We start from the raw sequence: 12847 nt of genomic DNA, 5'->3' as shown, positions 1-12847 counted from the left end.
TTCTGCAGTGGGAGGGAAGTACATACCATGATTTGTGGCAGTTAAGGCCACAGAATCATGACATGTACTTCTGTAACATACTTTTACTAATACATTTTTTGTTAATTATACTACTGTTTATCTCTATTATTACCACCTGTTACAACATTAATAAATATCAGTTTTCCTTTTATGATGAATGTGCCATGTTTTGTGTCAAGATAAAAGACCCCCCCCCCACATCACAATACCGTGCAGAGTTACTGTGATTGGATACAACTGCTTTAAGATATTCATTTATGCTATGACTAGATATTAAGAAGAACATTCTTAATTAAGCAATACAACTGGATTAATTACTGTGATAAAATTAATACTGAAAATATGTATTCATTAATAAGAAATTAAAAAATATAAACTATGTTCCCCCCCACCCAAATTTTTTTTAAATGAGTATTGATAATTTGTAATTATTATTTGTATTATTCAAACTAGTTTTCATCTTGGATATTATTCTCACAACATTTTGGCCAATGTCACCTCCATCCTCTTTCAGGTTCATCCGGTCAAACTCATGAATTTTCAAAATGGACACATTGTGCAATAGATAAATGTTTTCAGTAATAATCAGTTTTCAGGCAACACTAAAATTAAAATTACTCTAAGCTCTTGTATGGCTGATCAAATGAAAGCAATCTCCTGTGAATTATATAAAAGGTTCAGTTCAAAATTCCCGAGTTGCATTGGCTGAAACATTGTAAGAATAACATCCAACATAAGTGCCGTTGTCAGAGTATTCCAAATAATACAGTCAAACCCTGGGATACAGCATTAAAAATTAGTAACAAAATACAGTACAGTATATAATTACATATGTATATAATAACATTATAAATAACACTGTAAGGCAGGGCAAATACTGTAATCAGGGGCCAGAAAAACATTGTATTCCACATCATAACCTGAAAAAAAAAAAAAAAAAAAAACGTATCCTAGGGCCACTGTATCCGGGGTTCTACTGTATTTTTAAAATTCTTTTAAAAAGATGATGATTATAGAGTTGAGAAAAATGAATTAAAACTGTCTAAAAAAAAAAAAGAGACTTGAGATTTTCCAAAGTATGGAAGGATAAAAATATAACATCAACTGATATATGAATAGGTCTACGCCCACCACATACTTGTATCTCCATTAATGCAGTCACTTCTCCCTCGTACATACATACATGAAATGGTGAAAATAGTGGTGGTGAGGAGTGCCCCCTCCACACACTGCCGAACAAGCCGACAAGCATGCTGCGTGGTGTCCTGAGCTCACAGCCAGCATCACAGAATGGAGAATGTTCCCACCTGTATGGAAGCATTTCATCTGCCAAAATGTGAACAACTGATCGCAGTAAAAAAAAAAAAAAAAAAATAATATTCAAGGCATAACAGAAAAGAATTGGAATTGAAGAGCATCACACATCATGCAGTTTTGTTTTTGGTTTTGTTTTACCTTTCATAGATGCCGATCGCTTCACTTTTGCAGGCTTGGAATTACTACTCTTGATGCCAACTGACAATAATTAATTTTTAGACAAAAACAAAATAGTGTTAAAAAAAAAAAAAATGATACTAGAAAATCCAAAGGTAAAAAAAAATGATTAAAAACAAAAATAATAAAAAAAAGAGAGAAAGACAGAAACATGAAAATAAAAACAAAAAGAAATGGATTGAAAAGAGATGAAATGAAAGAGATTGGGGGGGGGGGGGGTAAGATGATATAACCAAAATTTAATTTTTATTGCAATGTTCAATAGCAGTAAGTAGAAAGTATTTGACAACATTTCTAAGTAGAAGTATTCAAAATGACATGTTTCAGACAGTTTTCGCCAATCTACTTTTGTGTCATTTTCACAACATTTCAGCAGTTGTATTCTCCAACCTTCAAGCATTTTCTGCCATAGGACATACCATAGGGCAATCTAGGATGATTTTGAGAGATTTATTAATCCAATGTTTACGTTTTTACCTCTAGTCATTAAATTTTCTACAGTTATATTATAATTAATTAGAAAAAAAGCAACTAAAGGAGGTTAGAAAGTACAATAAGTGAAAGAGTGAAAACGGCAACAATGAGAAATAGCATGAAAAATGCAAATATAAGTAGGAGGAAAAGCTTGCATAAATCTGGTCATTTCTTCTTTTTTTTAAATGTTAACTGAAGGATAAGGGTGATGTTTGGCGTAAATTAAATTTACTAATCTATAAAAAATATATATATATAAAAATTTACTGCTCAAGTTTAAATTCACTTTTGGTAGAACATGCTACTTCAACTAAATTACTCCTAGTCTCTGCAATGAGGAAAAAAAAAAAAAACGTTTGTGTGTGTGTCTAATTCTCACATAAACAGAAGTTTAATTTTTTTGTTTACTATTAATACTATATTTACTAAAGTAAAAATTTTTTTTAAAAAATCATAAAAAAAATTTAATTAAATGTACTACAATGAATTTGTGTTTGTAAACAAGTCGCCTATTTTAATCTTTTGTTAATAGTTGAAAGAATAAAAATAAATAAATGAATACTTTGTGACTGAAATTTTATAGGAATTTGGAAGCTCTTGAACAGAAAATTATTTTTGGTTTTACAAATTCTTAGCAAATCCTCGTATATTAAAAAAGTAAAAGTTTTGAAAGCTATTTACAATCACATTATAAAGAGACATTAAAAACAACATTACTTTAACAAAATTGGTTAAAGTTTTATAACAATTTGGTTCAATTAATAATTCAATGACTAATGCTATAAAAATTAAATTAAATGTTTAGAATGCTATTTCAAAAAGAAAACATTTTGGTAAAAGAATAAGAAGGCAAACAACACACAAAAAAAAAATGTAAAAAGAAATGTTCCCAGGTAATGCTAGCTAAATACAGATAGTTTCTAATGAAAATTTCTTTGGAAGTGATTTTGTTGGTTGCTGCAAGATTTTTATAAGCCAGATGTCATTTCTGATAGTAACACAGTGAGGAAATGAAGACCACCGCTTTCACCGAGACACTATTTCTAGGTGAAATGGCCAAAGAGCACTTCACCTGTCCTTTTGGGTTTTTTAATATTTTCTTTTTCTGTAAAAAAAACGTAAAATTATTTATTTTTTTATTTATTTATTTTTTTTTTACAAGGAGGTCACCACTTATCAAGGCCCGGAAGCCACTCAGGGATAAGGGTTATTGCATGTACAGTACGTTGTACATTAGTGTTGAGATTTCATAAAGTGTCTACTTAAGGGGGCGGTTCATCAGGAATTTGTTTACGTTGGATTTGAAGACATTCAAGTTTTAGTCAGGTGGGAAACAGGCATGCTGTTCTAAGAAAGAAGCTGTGTTCATGGAATATACGTTTTGATTTAGGCACAGATAGAGAGTGGGGAAAATTTTTGACAGTGGCTTCAGCTAGACGGGTGTTTTTCGTAAAAGATTGGCGAGGGGGGGACCAGAGATTGGAGCTCAGACGAGCACTTGCCATGGAAATAACGGTAAAACAAAGACTCACAACGTCTCTTCTGTGGGAGAGAGGTTGCAGAGAAGAGAAAAGGACATCCCCCACTAAGCTACAAAGTCTATTTTGTACTCTGTCAAGGCAGGATAGGCTATTTTTAGCAGCTCCTGCCCAGATATGGCAGCAGTATTTCAGTGGTTCTGTGCTCAGCTACTCACTGGTCAAACTTTTGTTGAGAATATACCGGGAGCGCCCATCCTGGTTGAGACAGTGATACATAACCAGTACACCCGCACCAAATACAATTTTGAGTCACTGCTAGTTTCCGAATTTGTACATAAAAAGAAAATGAATATTTAGTAACATGAGTGAGCGAGTATTTCATTGCTTGATTCTCAGCATTTAAAAGTTACATGGGGATGGGCGTCTGATTGATGAAAAATCAGGTTTAATAGTACAATTGGGATTAGCTGCTTTGTTTTATTATTTTGATACTTTAAATTTTGATTGAAATCAAAAACTACAAACGTTTCAATCTTTAATAAGCTGTGGCCAAATTTTCCAATAAAATCAATATTGGGCAATGGGGAAGAGTCACTCGAGCGAGAAGAAAAATAATTGATGTCAAGAATCAATAATACATATGATCAGCCAATAAATAACAAAAGATTATGGCAATTAATTTTGTTAGAGTTGAATTTTTCCTAACAAGCAGAGACCCAAATCACATGATAAAAGGTCAGCCAAACATTGATTTAGCAATGTTGCCACAAATATAAAAGGCACGACTCAGAAGTTCATATCCTCTTTTCAGTCTGTCCCATTAAAATAATGACATTTGTCCATGGCTCTATGCCACTAGATTAGTTGTGGCAACATGTTTTTAGAGACTAGATTATTACAAATGTTTGGTAAACAAGTTTTTGATTATTTTCATTATTTTTTTTTTATTACATTTTCACCCCAAACAAGGCACATTACCACTTTGATGTAGGGGGCTACTATCAGGGACATAAGCTACAGGGGTAATATGTGGGGAGTTGGCCAGCAAGATGTTGGTTCACGTTACACTTGAACTTCTGCATGTCAGTACAGTTGGGGAAGCAGGGACCCGGAAGAGAATTCCAAAGTCTAGCGGTTCTGGGGAAGAAACTACTGGAGTAGAAGGCTCTCTTACATCTAGGGATCTCAACGGTGAAGGGGTGGGATTTTGCTGCTTGTTGGGGGGTACAAGTGCTTGCAGTTTTTCGGAGCATTCACCATTAAAATACTTGCAGAACAGGCAGAGGCATGCTACATTTTGTCAATGGGATAGAACTTAGATGACAGTTCAAGACCTATTAGGTTGGCGACTCTTTTGAACCTTATCTAGGAGTGAGAGACTAGTAGCAGATGCACCAGCCCAAATATGACAATACTCCATATATGGGCAAATGGTTGCCTTATAGAGGTACAGGATACTTGGATTATATCCATGTATAAGGAAGTTTAGACGTGTGCATATTTGATGTATTACTGTAAAGCACAAATTAATTCTATCTTCATTTATACAAAATTAGGTATGTGTATATGTTTATATATTTTTATGTACGGAATTCGCTTCTAAATTAATTGACTGATCATTATGAACTTTGGAACAAGTAAGAGATTAATGTGAGCTATATTTAGTTTAGTTTTATGGAATTAAAAAGGGGATGGAAGCCCTTAGTGAAAATTCATATACCTCTGATTTTTGTGGAAGTTAAACAATAGGTGTTAAGAATCAATTAATAAACTGTAAATTTCAGTTTCTTTTTAGTCTTTTCAAAAGTTTTAGGGGAATAATATGAGTAGAACCAACCATTTGAAAATTCAAATATTTCAAATGGAGATCAAATTGTATCCATAGTCATTAGACACCAATTAGTGAAGATTCCTTGAATTTCAATTTCTTCTTAAGACCCACTTAAGCTCAAGCCTTAAATTTTAGATATTTTCAAGAATCCAAATCATGTAATGAATTCTGATCAAAATGGGAATAAGGATTGTAAACATAAGGTTGAGTTGCATTGTATTTTGATTTTAATCTTTGTAAGGAGACATTAGCTTGGTGCAAAACTGTTTTGTTGTAAATTTTACCCATTCTGGAACAGGTATTCTTCTAGTAGTTTTATAAGCAAGATTTTTAGTTTTCTTGTTTATTTCTTATGTGTTCGAACGAAATAATCTTGTGGAACATTTAATTATGACATCAAATAAATTCAGGTTGACCCCCCACCTCCACCCCCAACAATCAGGGAAAAAAAAAAAAAAAAAAAAAAAAAAAACGCCACCCATGGAATTGGTAAAATTCACAATCCTTTTTGCAAGCTAACCTTATTTAGTACAAATAATACTGTTGAGACAATTAATCGGAATCTGGAATTGGAACTTTTGGGGATATCTGAATTCGTAACGAAATTAGAAAAATTTGTGCCTATTTTCCGATGCTAAAACTGATTCCTTTAATTATCTAGTTTTAAATTGATTTTGTTTAAGAAAAAAGCTTCCACTGCTAGCAGTAATAATAAAACAATAAATATTTATTGATTTTAAACTACCAGTAAAACTAAAATCTCTAGATAAATCCCTGCAACAAGTGTGCGTTTACATTTGCGAAAATATATGCACCTTTAATGTTTTTACGGGTGATCAGGAAAAAAACTTTACAGTTGAATATTTAGAGATTTATAAAGAATCAGAATCGGTAATTGTATCAGAATTTGAAATTTAGTATAGAATTAGGAAAAATATTGGAGTCGTCCCATCACTAACAAATAAACTTCAGTCTATGAATTACTGTCCACCAAGTTTCAGTTTCTGCTTTATCAACATTCGATGATAAAAACTAGACAGGACATAAATAACTGTGGTAAACCCAAATTTCCTTAATTTAGACTGTGATGGCCCTTTTCAGTTCACATATATTCGTGGGATTGTTTGGAGATAACTTCACAGATAATCCGCGTAGAGTAAGATGGTGGGGTTTAAAATCCAGTAAGAGAAAAGCCTATTAAGTAACACCCAATCCTCTGATTAAACAATCACTAAAGTGTCCCCCACCCCTTATTATTGGAGATCAATAAAATAAACACTGTTGGCTATTTATGACTGAAACTTGATAGAAAAGTCAGGCATATACTTTTTTTTTATTTTTAACATGGAGGTCACCACTTATCAAGGCCCGGAAGACACTCGGGATAAGGGTTATTGCATGTACAGTAATCAATGGGATAGTATCATAGTAATCGTTAGTATTGGAGATTTGATAAAGTGTCTTACTTAAGGAGGCGGTTTGTCAGGAATTTGTTTATGTTGGACTTGAAGACATCCAAGTTGTAGTCAGGTGGGAAACAGGCAAACAGAAGAGAGTTCCACTTCTAAGAAAGAAGCTTTGCTCATGAAATCTACGTTTGGATTTAGGCACAGATAAAGAGTGGGGAAAATTAATGACAGTGGTTTTAGCCAGACGGGTGTTTTTCGTGAAAGATTGGCGAGGGGGGACAAGAGATTGAGCCCAGATGAGCACTTGCCATGAAAATAACAATAAAACAAAGACAGGCTCACAACATCTTTTCTGTGGGAGAGAGGCTGCAGGGAAGAGAAAAAGGCATCCCCCACTAAGCCACAAAGTCTATTTTGTATTCTGTCAAGACAGGATAGGCTGTTTTTAGTAGCTCCTGCCCAGATGTGACAGCAGTACTCCATCCTTGGATGTGCTTGGCTTTTATACAGATTATACAGATAGAGAATTGCATCAGTAGTGAGATCATCTGGAGCGGTAGAAGGATCTCACCATCATCCCAGCGACCTTGGCAACAGACCTGATGTACGTGTTCCATTTCAGATCAAGAGTAAAGGTCAAACCCAGAAGCTTGTCAAAACATGGAGCCTCCCCAAGACGAGAGCCATCCATTTCAATTGATGCCAGATGGGGATCAGAGCGTTGATGATGTAAAGATAGGAGCTTGGTTTTAGATGCATTAAAAGTAACCAACCACCTCTTCCCCCACTGTACCACGCGCTCAAGATCAGAGAAGTGAAAATCAGAGAGAACTTTGTCATTTACAGCCTTTGAAGTGTTGCCATAGATGGTCATGTCATCAGCATAGATGTCAACGAATGATTTATGTATGTGTTTTACTGAAGTTTATTTGTACTAAATATGTAGAAACAATTGTGAAGTTTATTAAAGCATTCATGGGTGGCATTGTTTTTTGTATGTGTGTGTGTGTCTGTGTTCCCCTGTATAAAACAAAAAGGATATCCTTATTCATATGCACAAATGTATTTCATTTAAATTCTTATTTTAACATTAACAGAAGATGAAATAAACCAATAGAATCTGACCATGATCTTCTGAAACTTTCTTATGAATTCAACTTGGCTCAGTAGATTAAGCAAACACTATTAAAATTCTTGAAAAATTAGATCATCCAAAGCTTTGAAATTTTTTTTTTTTGTTTAATTGTACGATTTAAAATAAACATTGCCTTGAAACAGCCGTGAACAACTATAATACATTTGTTTATAATCTTTATTTGGAATATTATTTAAAATCATCAAAAATATATAATACATTTATGGAAAATATTTGCTGAGGATTTGATTCCAAGCACTCACATGAATACAACAGAACTGAGGGTAACAAAAGCTGTGGAAAGACGAAAATAAAATATCGGTTGAAATATGATTACAAATTATCAAACATTGTGACGATAACAACAAAGATGAGGACAACAGTGAGATACAAGTCATGTAAATCTATTATTATACTAAAGCTGAATTAATCAACGTTTGTTACCATAAGGTTTTTCCTATATATTTTAAATGCACGAAATGCATGTTAAAACATTCCTTAGCTTGGGGATTGGGCTAGGTTTAAAAAAAAAAAAAAAAAAAAATGTCCATTTTAATGAATCAATCTAAATAGCTGTAATTTACAACTAACAAGTGACTCATCTTATTAAGTTTCAATTCATCACCCTCACTGACTGTATGTTGTTTGACACTGTGCTTTTATTTCATACAGTATCTATTACTCTCATATTCATCACTCTCCTTATTAACGGTAGAAGGTAAAAAAGAAAGGAAACAATAGATTGGAATAGTCTATTATAAACCAAAGGGAATCTTAAGTGTAGAGACAGTCTTGTATTAGAAAAAAAGATTCGAAAAGGGATGGCAAAACAAATATCATATAGAAATAAAAAAAAATTATCCAATTGCGAATATTAAATTTAGTTGTCCAAAGCAAAAATTGGCAGCATCAATCCAGTCAGAGAAGCTTTAAATTGTAAAGAATTCCAAGTAAAAAAAAATTGGTAGTATTAATCCAGTCAGGATCAGCAGAGCTTAGTTCCCTTTTTATGTCAAGATGAAAAGCTATGACTGAAAAATCAAAGAGATTAAGTATATTTTATACTTGATTGGTTCATTCATATCAACCCTGGCTATAAATATAATCATCCCATTCTTTGTGGTCGTATGCAATATTTTGCCAAAAATATGCAACAGAGAATATCACCAGAAATAGTATTATTTAATTCATAGTCGTAAAAAGAGAGAGAAAGAGATATAGCAGGCAGAAACAGATTAATATTGAATATTCTTTATTTTTTTATATAGTTACTTAGCTTTACAAACTCATTTTATCCCAATCCAAACAATCTAACTTGAGCTGAATAGATAATCCAATGGGATTTTCCAGTAATTGTTATAAACAAGTATATATTGAAGAGAAGATAGCCTCTTGCAACACAATGGTTAGCACGCTTATCGTTGCATCTATTACTATTTTAGTTGTTATTAATTACCAAAATTTTCATAAAGAAGAATCACAGCTCAGATGAATGATTATCTGAGATCTGATGTGTTTTTGATTTACTTTTGATTTGATCTCATTTGGATGGATCAGCTGACAGATTGGCAATCTTAAAAACGAATTTTGATCTTGTGGTGTCAAATGTATTTTGCTAGCCGGCATAAGAGAAACATTAATTCTAAAATCTTAGAGCTCATATCAGTGATCAGGCAAAATTAGAAATAGGTAATTCTGTTCAATATTTAATTTACATGAAAATTCAATATGTGGTTGTTATACAGCTAATGAGATGACTGACCAATTTTTATGATTTCAGGTTCAAATGAACAGCTACAGCAGGAATTGGAATACAACCTACCAAAGCCTGATTGTCACAGCTAGTGAATTTCAAAAATGCAATCTGGACATGAGGACACTTCAGAAGAATGATATGCAATAAAATTTGGTTTTAAATTTGGAAAAATGCCACAGAAACGTATGGTATGCTTCAGACAGCTTTTGGACCATCTTGCATGAATCGAGCATCAGTTTTTGAGTGGCATAAGAGATTCAAGGAAAGCAGGGAGTATGTGAGGGATAATTAGAGGTGTGAGATGATTAAGGAAGACCAGAGTTGATTGGCCAAATAAAGAATTTCATAGATGAGGGACCGTTGTGTGTGTATAGAGACAAAAGTGCACAGTTTGTTATCAGTGTGGGAACTGTACACACAATTATTCATGAGAAACTGAAGATGTGGAAGATTTGCGCAAAGTTTGTCCGAAGGATGCAATTCACAACTCCATCCTTGTCACAGACTATTTAACCAAGATGGGCATCAAGACAGTTCCTCACCCTGCCTACAGGCCGAACCTTGCTTTCTGACTTTTGGTTATTCCATAAACTCAAGGAAAACCTTAGCGGCTGTCATTAAGAGACAATTGAGGAGATGAAAGCGGCTGTGACAAAGCTGGCTTAAAAGTCAACACCAAAGTGTACTTGGATTTGCTGAAGAATGTGGTGATCCCCTGATGTAATCAGGTGGCCACTGGCTGACCCTGGGTACGGTAGGACTCGACGCCAGCCCACAAGTCCAAAGAGACCCAGGCTTGGCTTCAGAAGGAGTGCTATGACTTTTACCCTTCTGTCACTGGCCCCTATTCTCTCCCGACCTGAACCCACTAGACTACTTCGTTTGGTCATATGTTGAGAACATCACCAACATGACCAGCCACAACACCAAAGCCAACCTAATTGCCGCCATTCACCAAGCTACCGCCGGTGCTTATGGAAAAAGCATGCTCCCAGTTCTGAACCCTTATGGAGGCGGTGATTGAGGCTGAAGGTGGCAACATGGAATAATGTCAAATCTACTACATAATCATGTTACCTGAATTTATTTTTTCAATAAATGTTTTAAAATAAAGCTGTAATTTTGTTGTTTTTAGAGCGACAAATTTATCGTTCTACCCTGTATTTCATTCAATTTAGGTAAAACTGATTTACCGTTTCACTCTAAAAAGATTTTATCATATGATATATATATATATATATATATCATTTTAACACATCGAATATTCTTAATACGATTTATAGGACATTAGAAATAAAGCTAAATATTTCCTTTAATAATAAATCAATAATAAAAAAAACACATTATAACCATATAAAACAGAAACACAATTTGAAAATAGGCAAAAACGGTTTAGTATTTCATTAATTATGGTTTTCAACTAGTCTTTTGTTAAAAAGAAAATCTATATTAAACCCAACATACGGACAAGTGGTCTTTTTTCTGTATGATGGAGCTAGCTTCATATGGATAGGCATATATAATATCGCACACAGCAAATTATTTTTTTTACGTAAAAATATAAATCATCGGTCACCAAAAACAGTAACTTGACTTGAAAGTAGCTTGAAAAAAAAAACAAAAAAAAAAAACATCTTAATACACAAGTGAAAGAATTGTACATTTATAAAGAGAAAAATTTTAATTTTGTTGACATTGAAATTTTATTTAAAAAAAAAAAATTGTCACCAGTTGAAATTGGATGGAATTTAATTATATTTATCCGTTTTTGCACTCCGAAAACTCGGCTGGTTTGTATTCAACTAGGTGCACATATTATAAATAGTAATAAATATATAGTTAATCTTAAAACGAATACCCATGAATAAGCAACTGAATATCATTTACATCTCTCTTGCTATTTGTGTATTATGTGGATTTGAAAGAAAAACACCAAAGAAAATTTTTCAGGACGAATAATTCATAGGTGACATTCACACATACACCCCCCACCCCAAAAAAATGTTTAAAATTCAGGATAATTTGAACAATCTAAATGTATTTAATGTATTCAGTGAGTGAGTTTCGTTCATGCATTAGGGTAAACTCAGTATAAGATAAGTTCCACAAACTTGGGAATCCCAACATCACACTAATTACAAAGGATAGGTTATATAGCAGCTGCGTTAAGAGCATAATGCTGTATGGAGGCGAGTGCTAGGCTTTCATTTGGTTCTCACTCATCCTTCTTCAACATATCGACAGAACCATGATCAGATGAACAAGCATTGTCGAGTGAAATCAAACGTGTCATATCAGCTCTGAAACCCTGTTGGCAAAGCTGAAATATATCAAAGTTTAATGAGCTCCTAATAATCAGGCTGTAACATTGGCCATATTGAAAGAAACAATTCTTGAATAATAAAATGCACCCATCATGCAGGATGTTGAGGACTGGAGAAAAGTGAAAAGAACCTTAAAAAAACTAGGATACAAACAATTCACAAGTATCTTAGGCAATGGAATTTGAACAGAATTAATCCTCAAGATCGATTAGCTTGGAAACTGGGATTGCCAGAAAACGACAGACCCCCCCTCCCCATTCATTAGAAACAAAACAATAAAATGGATATTGATGATATTCAATATGCCATGATGCAATAAAGATAAGTTAAAAAAAAAATTTTTAATCCGAAGAGTATTTTTATGCTGTATAACCAAATCATTGGCAAGAAAGAACACGCAACACAGCCTTCAGAAAGAGATCAAATTTGTTGTCAGACAAGTGCCTCCAAAATAAAATGTTCTTAGTATATTATCTTTCGTTAGAAGGATTCTCCAGACATAATATCAAACAGGCCAGTAATAGTTGGCTGACTTGAAATTTGAGTAACCACTACATATGTTTATCTCTGACCACAGCCCTGCAATTTCTGCATTTTTCTATCTTAATTCTTATTAACAGTAGCAAGACTAAATAAGACTGCGTCTTCACATGCTCATTATTTTATTACTCTGTAAACATTTACCTGTCGTTGACGCATCTTTCTGATGCATCCACCATTCATAAACTCCAACCTCCCATGTATACTTAAACTTATACTTGAATATTTCCAATACGAGAAATGGGGAAATGAGAGAGGAGTGATAAAGATGAGATCATGTGTGCATACAAGAAAATACAACATGGTCAATATGGTGGACATATAAAACAATATAATCTATATAGTTATCTTGTTTGATTTTCAAAGTCAAACCCAAATAGCA

The 12847-nt window shown here is 33.4% G+C and overlaps 1 protein-coding gene across 11 annotated transcripts in view; it reads right to left on the bottom strand.

Annotated features, from left to right (window-relative positions):
* The window catches only part of LOC145292053 (WD repeat-containing protein 47-like), a 201240-nt gene that overhangs the window by 54403 nt on the left and 133990 nt on the right, over positions 1 to 12847 (bottom strand). For 5 of the 11 annotated variants that reach the window (XM_080138082.1, XM_080138083.1, XM_080138085.1 and 2 more), the window contains one exon: positions 1477 to 1536. The exons of the other annotated variants lie outside the window; for them this stretch is intronic. In XM_080138082.1, the coding sequence (XP_079994208.1) occupies positions 1477 to 1536 (60 nt within the window). The remainder of the gene's footprint in view (positions 1 to 1476; positions 1537 to 12847) is intronic. 11 annotated transcript variants of the gene reach the window in all.

This window comes from Euprymna scolopes, chromosome 13, assembly GCF_053919585.1.
Source record: "Euprymna scolopes isolate OS-2025 chromosome 13, ASM5391958v1, whole genome shotgun sequence".
Taxonomy (NCBI): domain Eukaryota; kingdom Metazoa; phylum Mollusca; class Cephalopoda; order Sepiida; family Sepiolidae; genus Euprymna; species Euprymna scolopes.
Note: the sequence above shows the minus strand (reverse complement) of the source record. Positions and strands in the feature narration are given on the sequence as shown.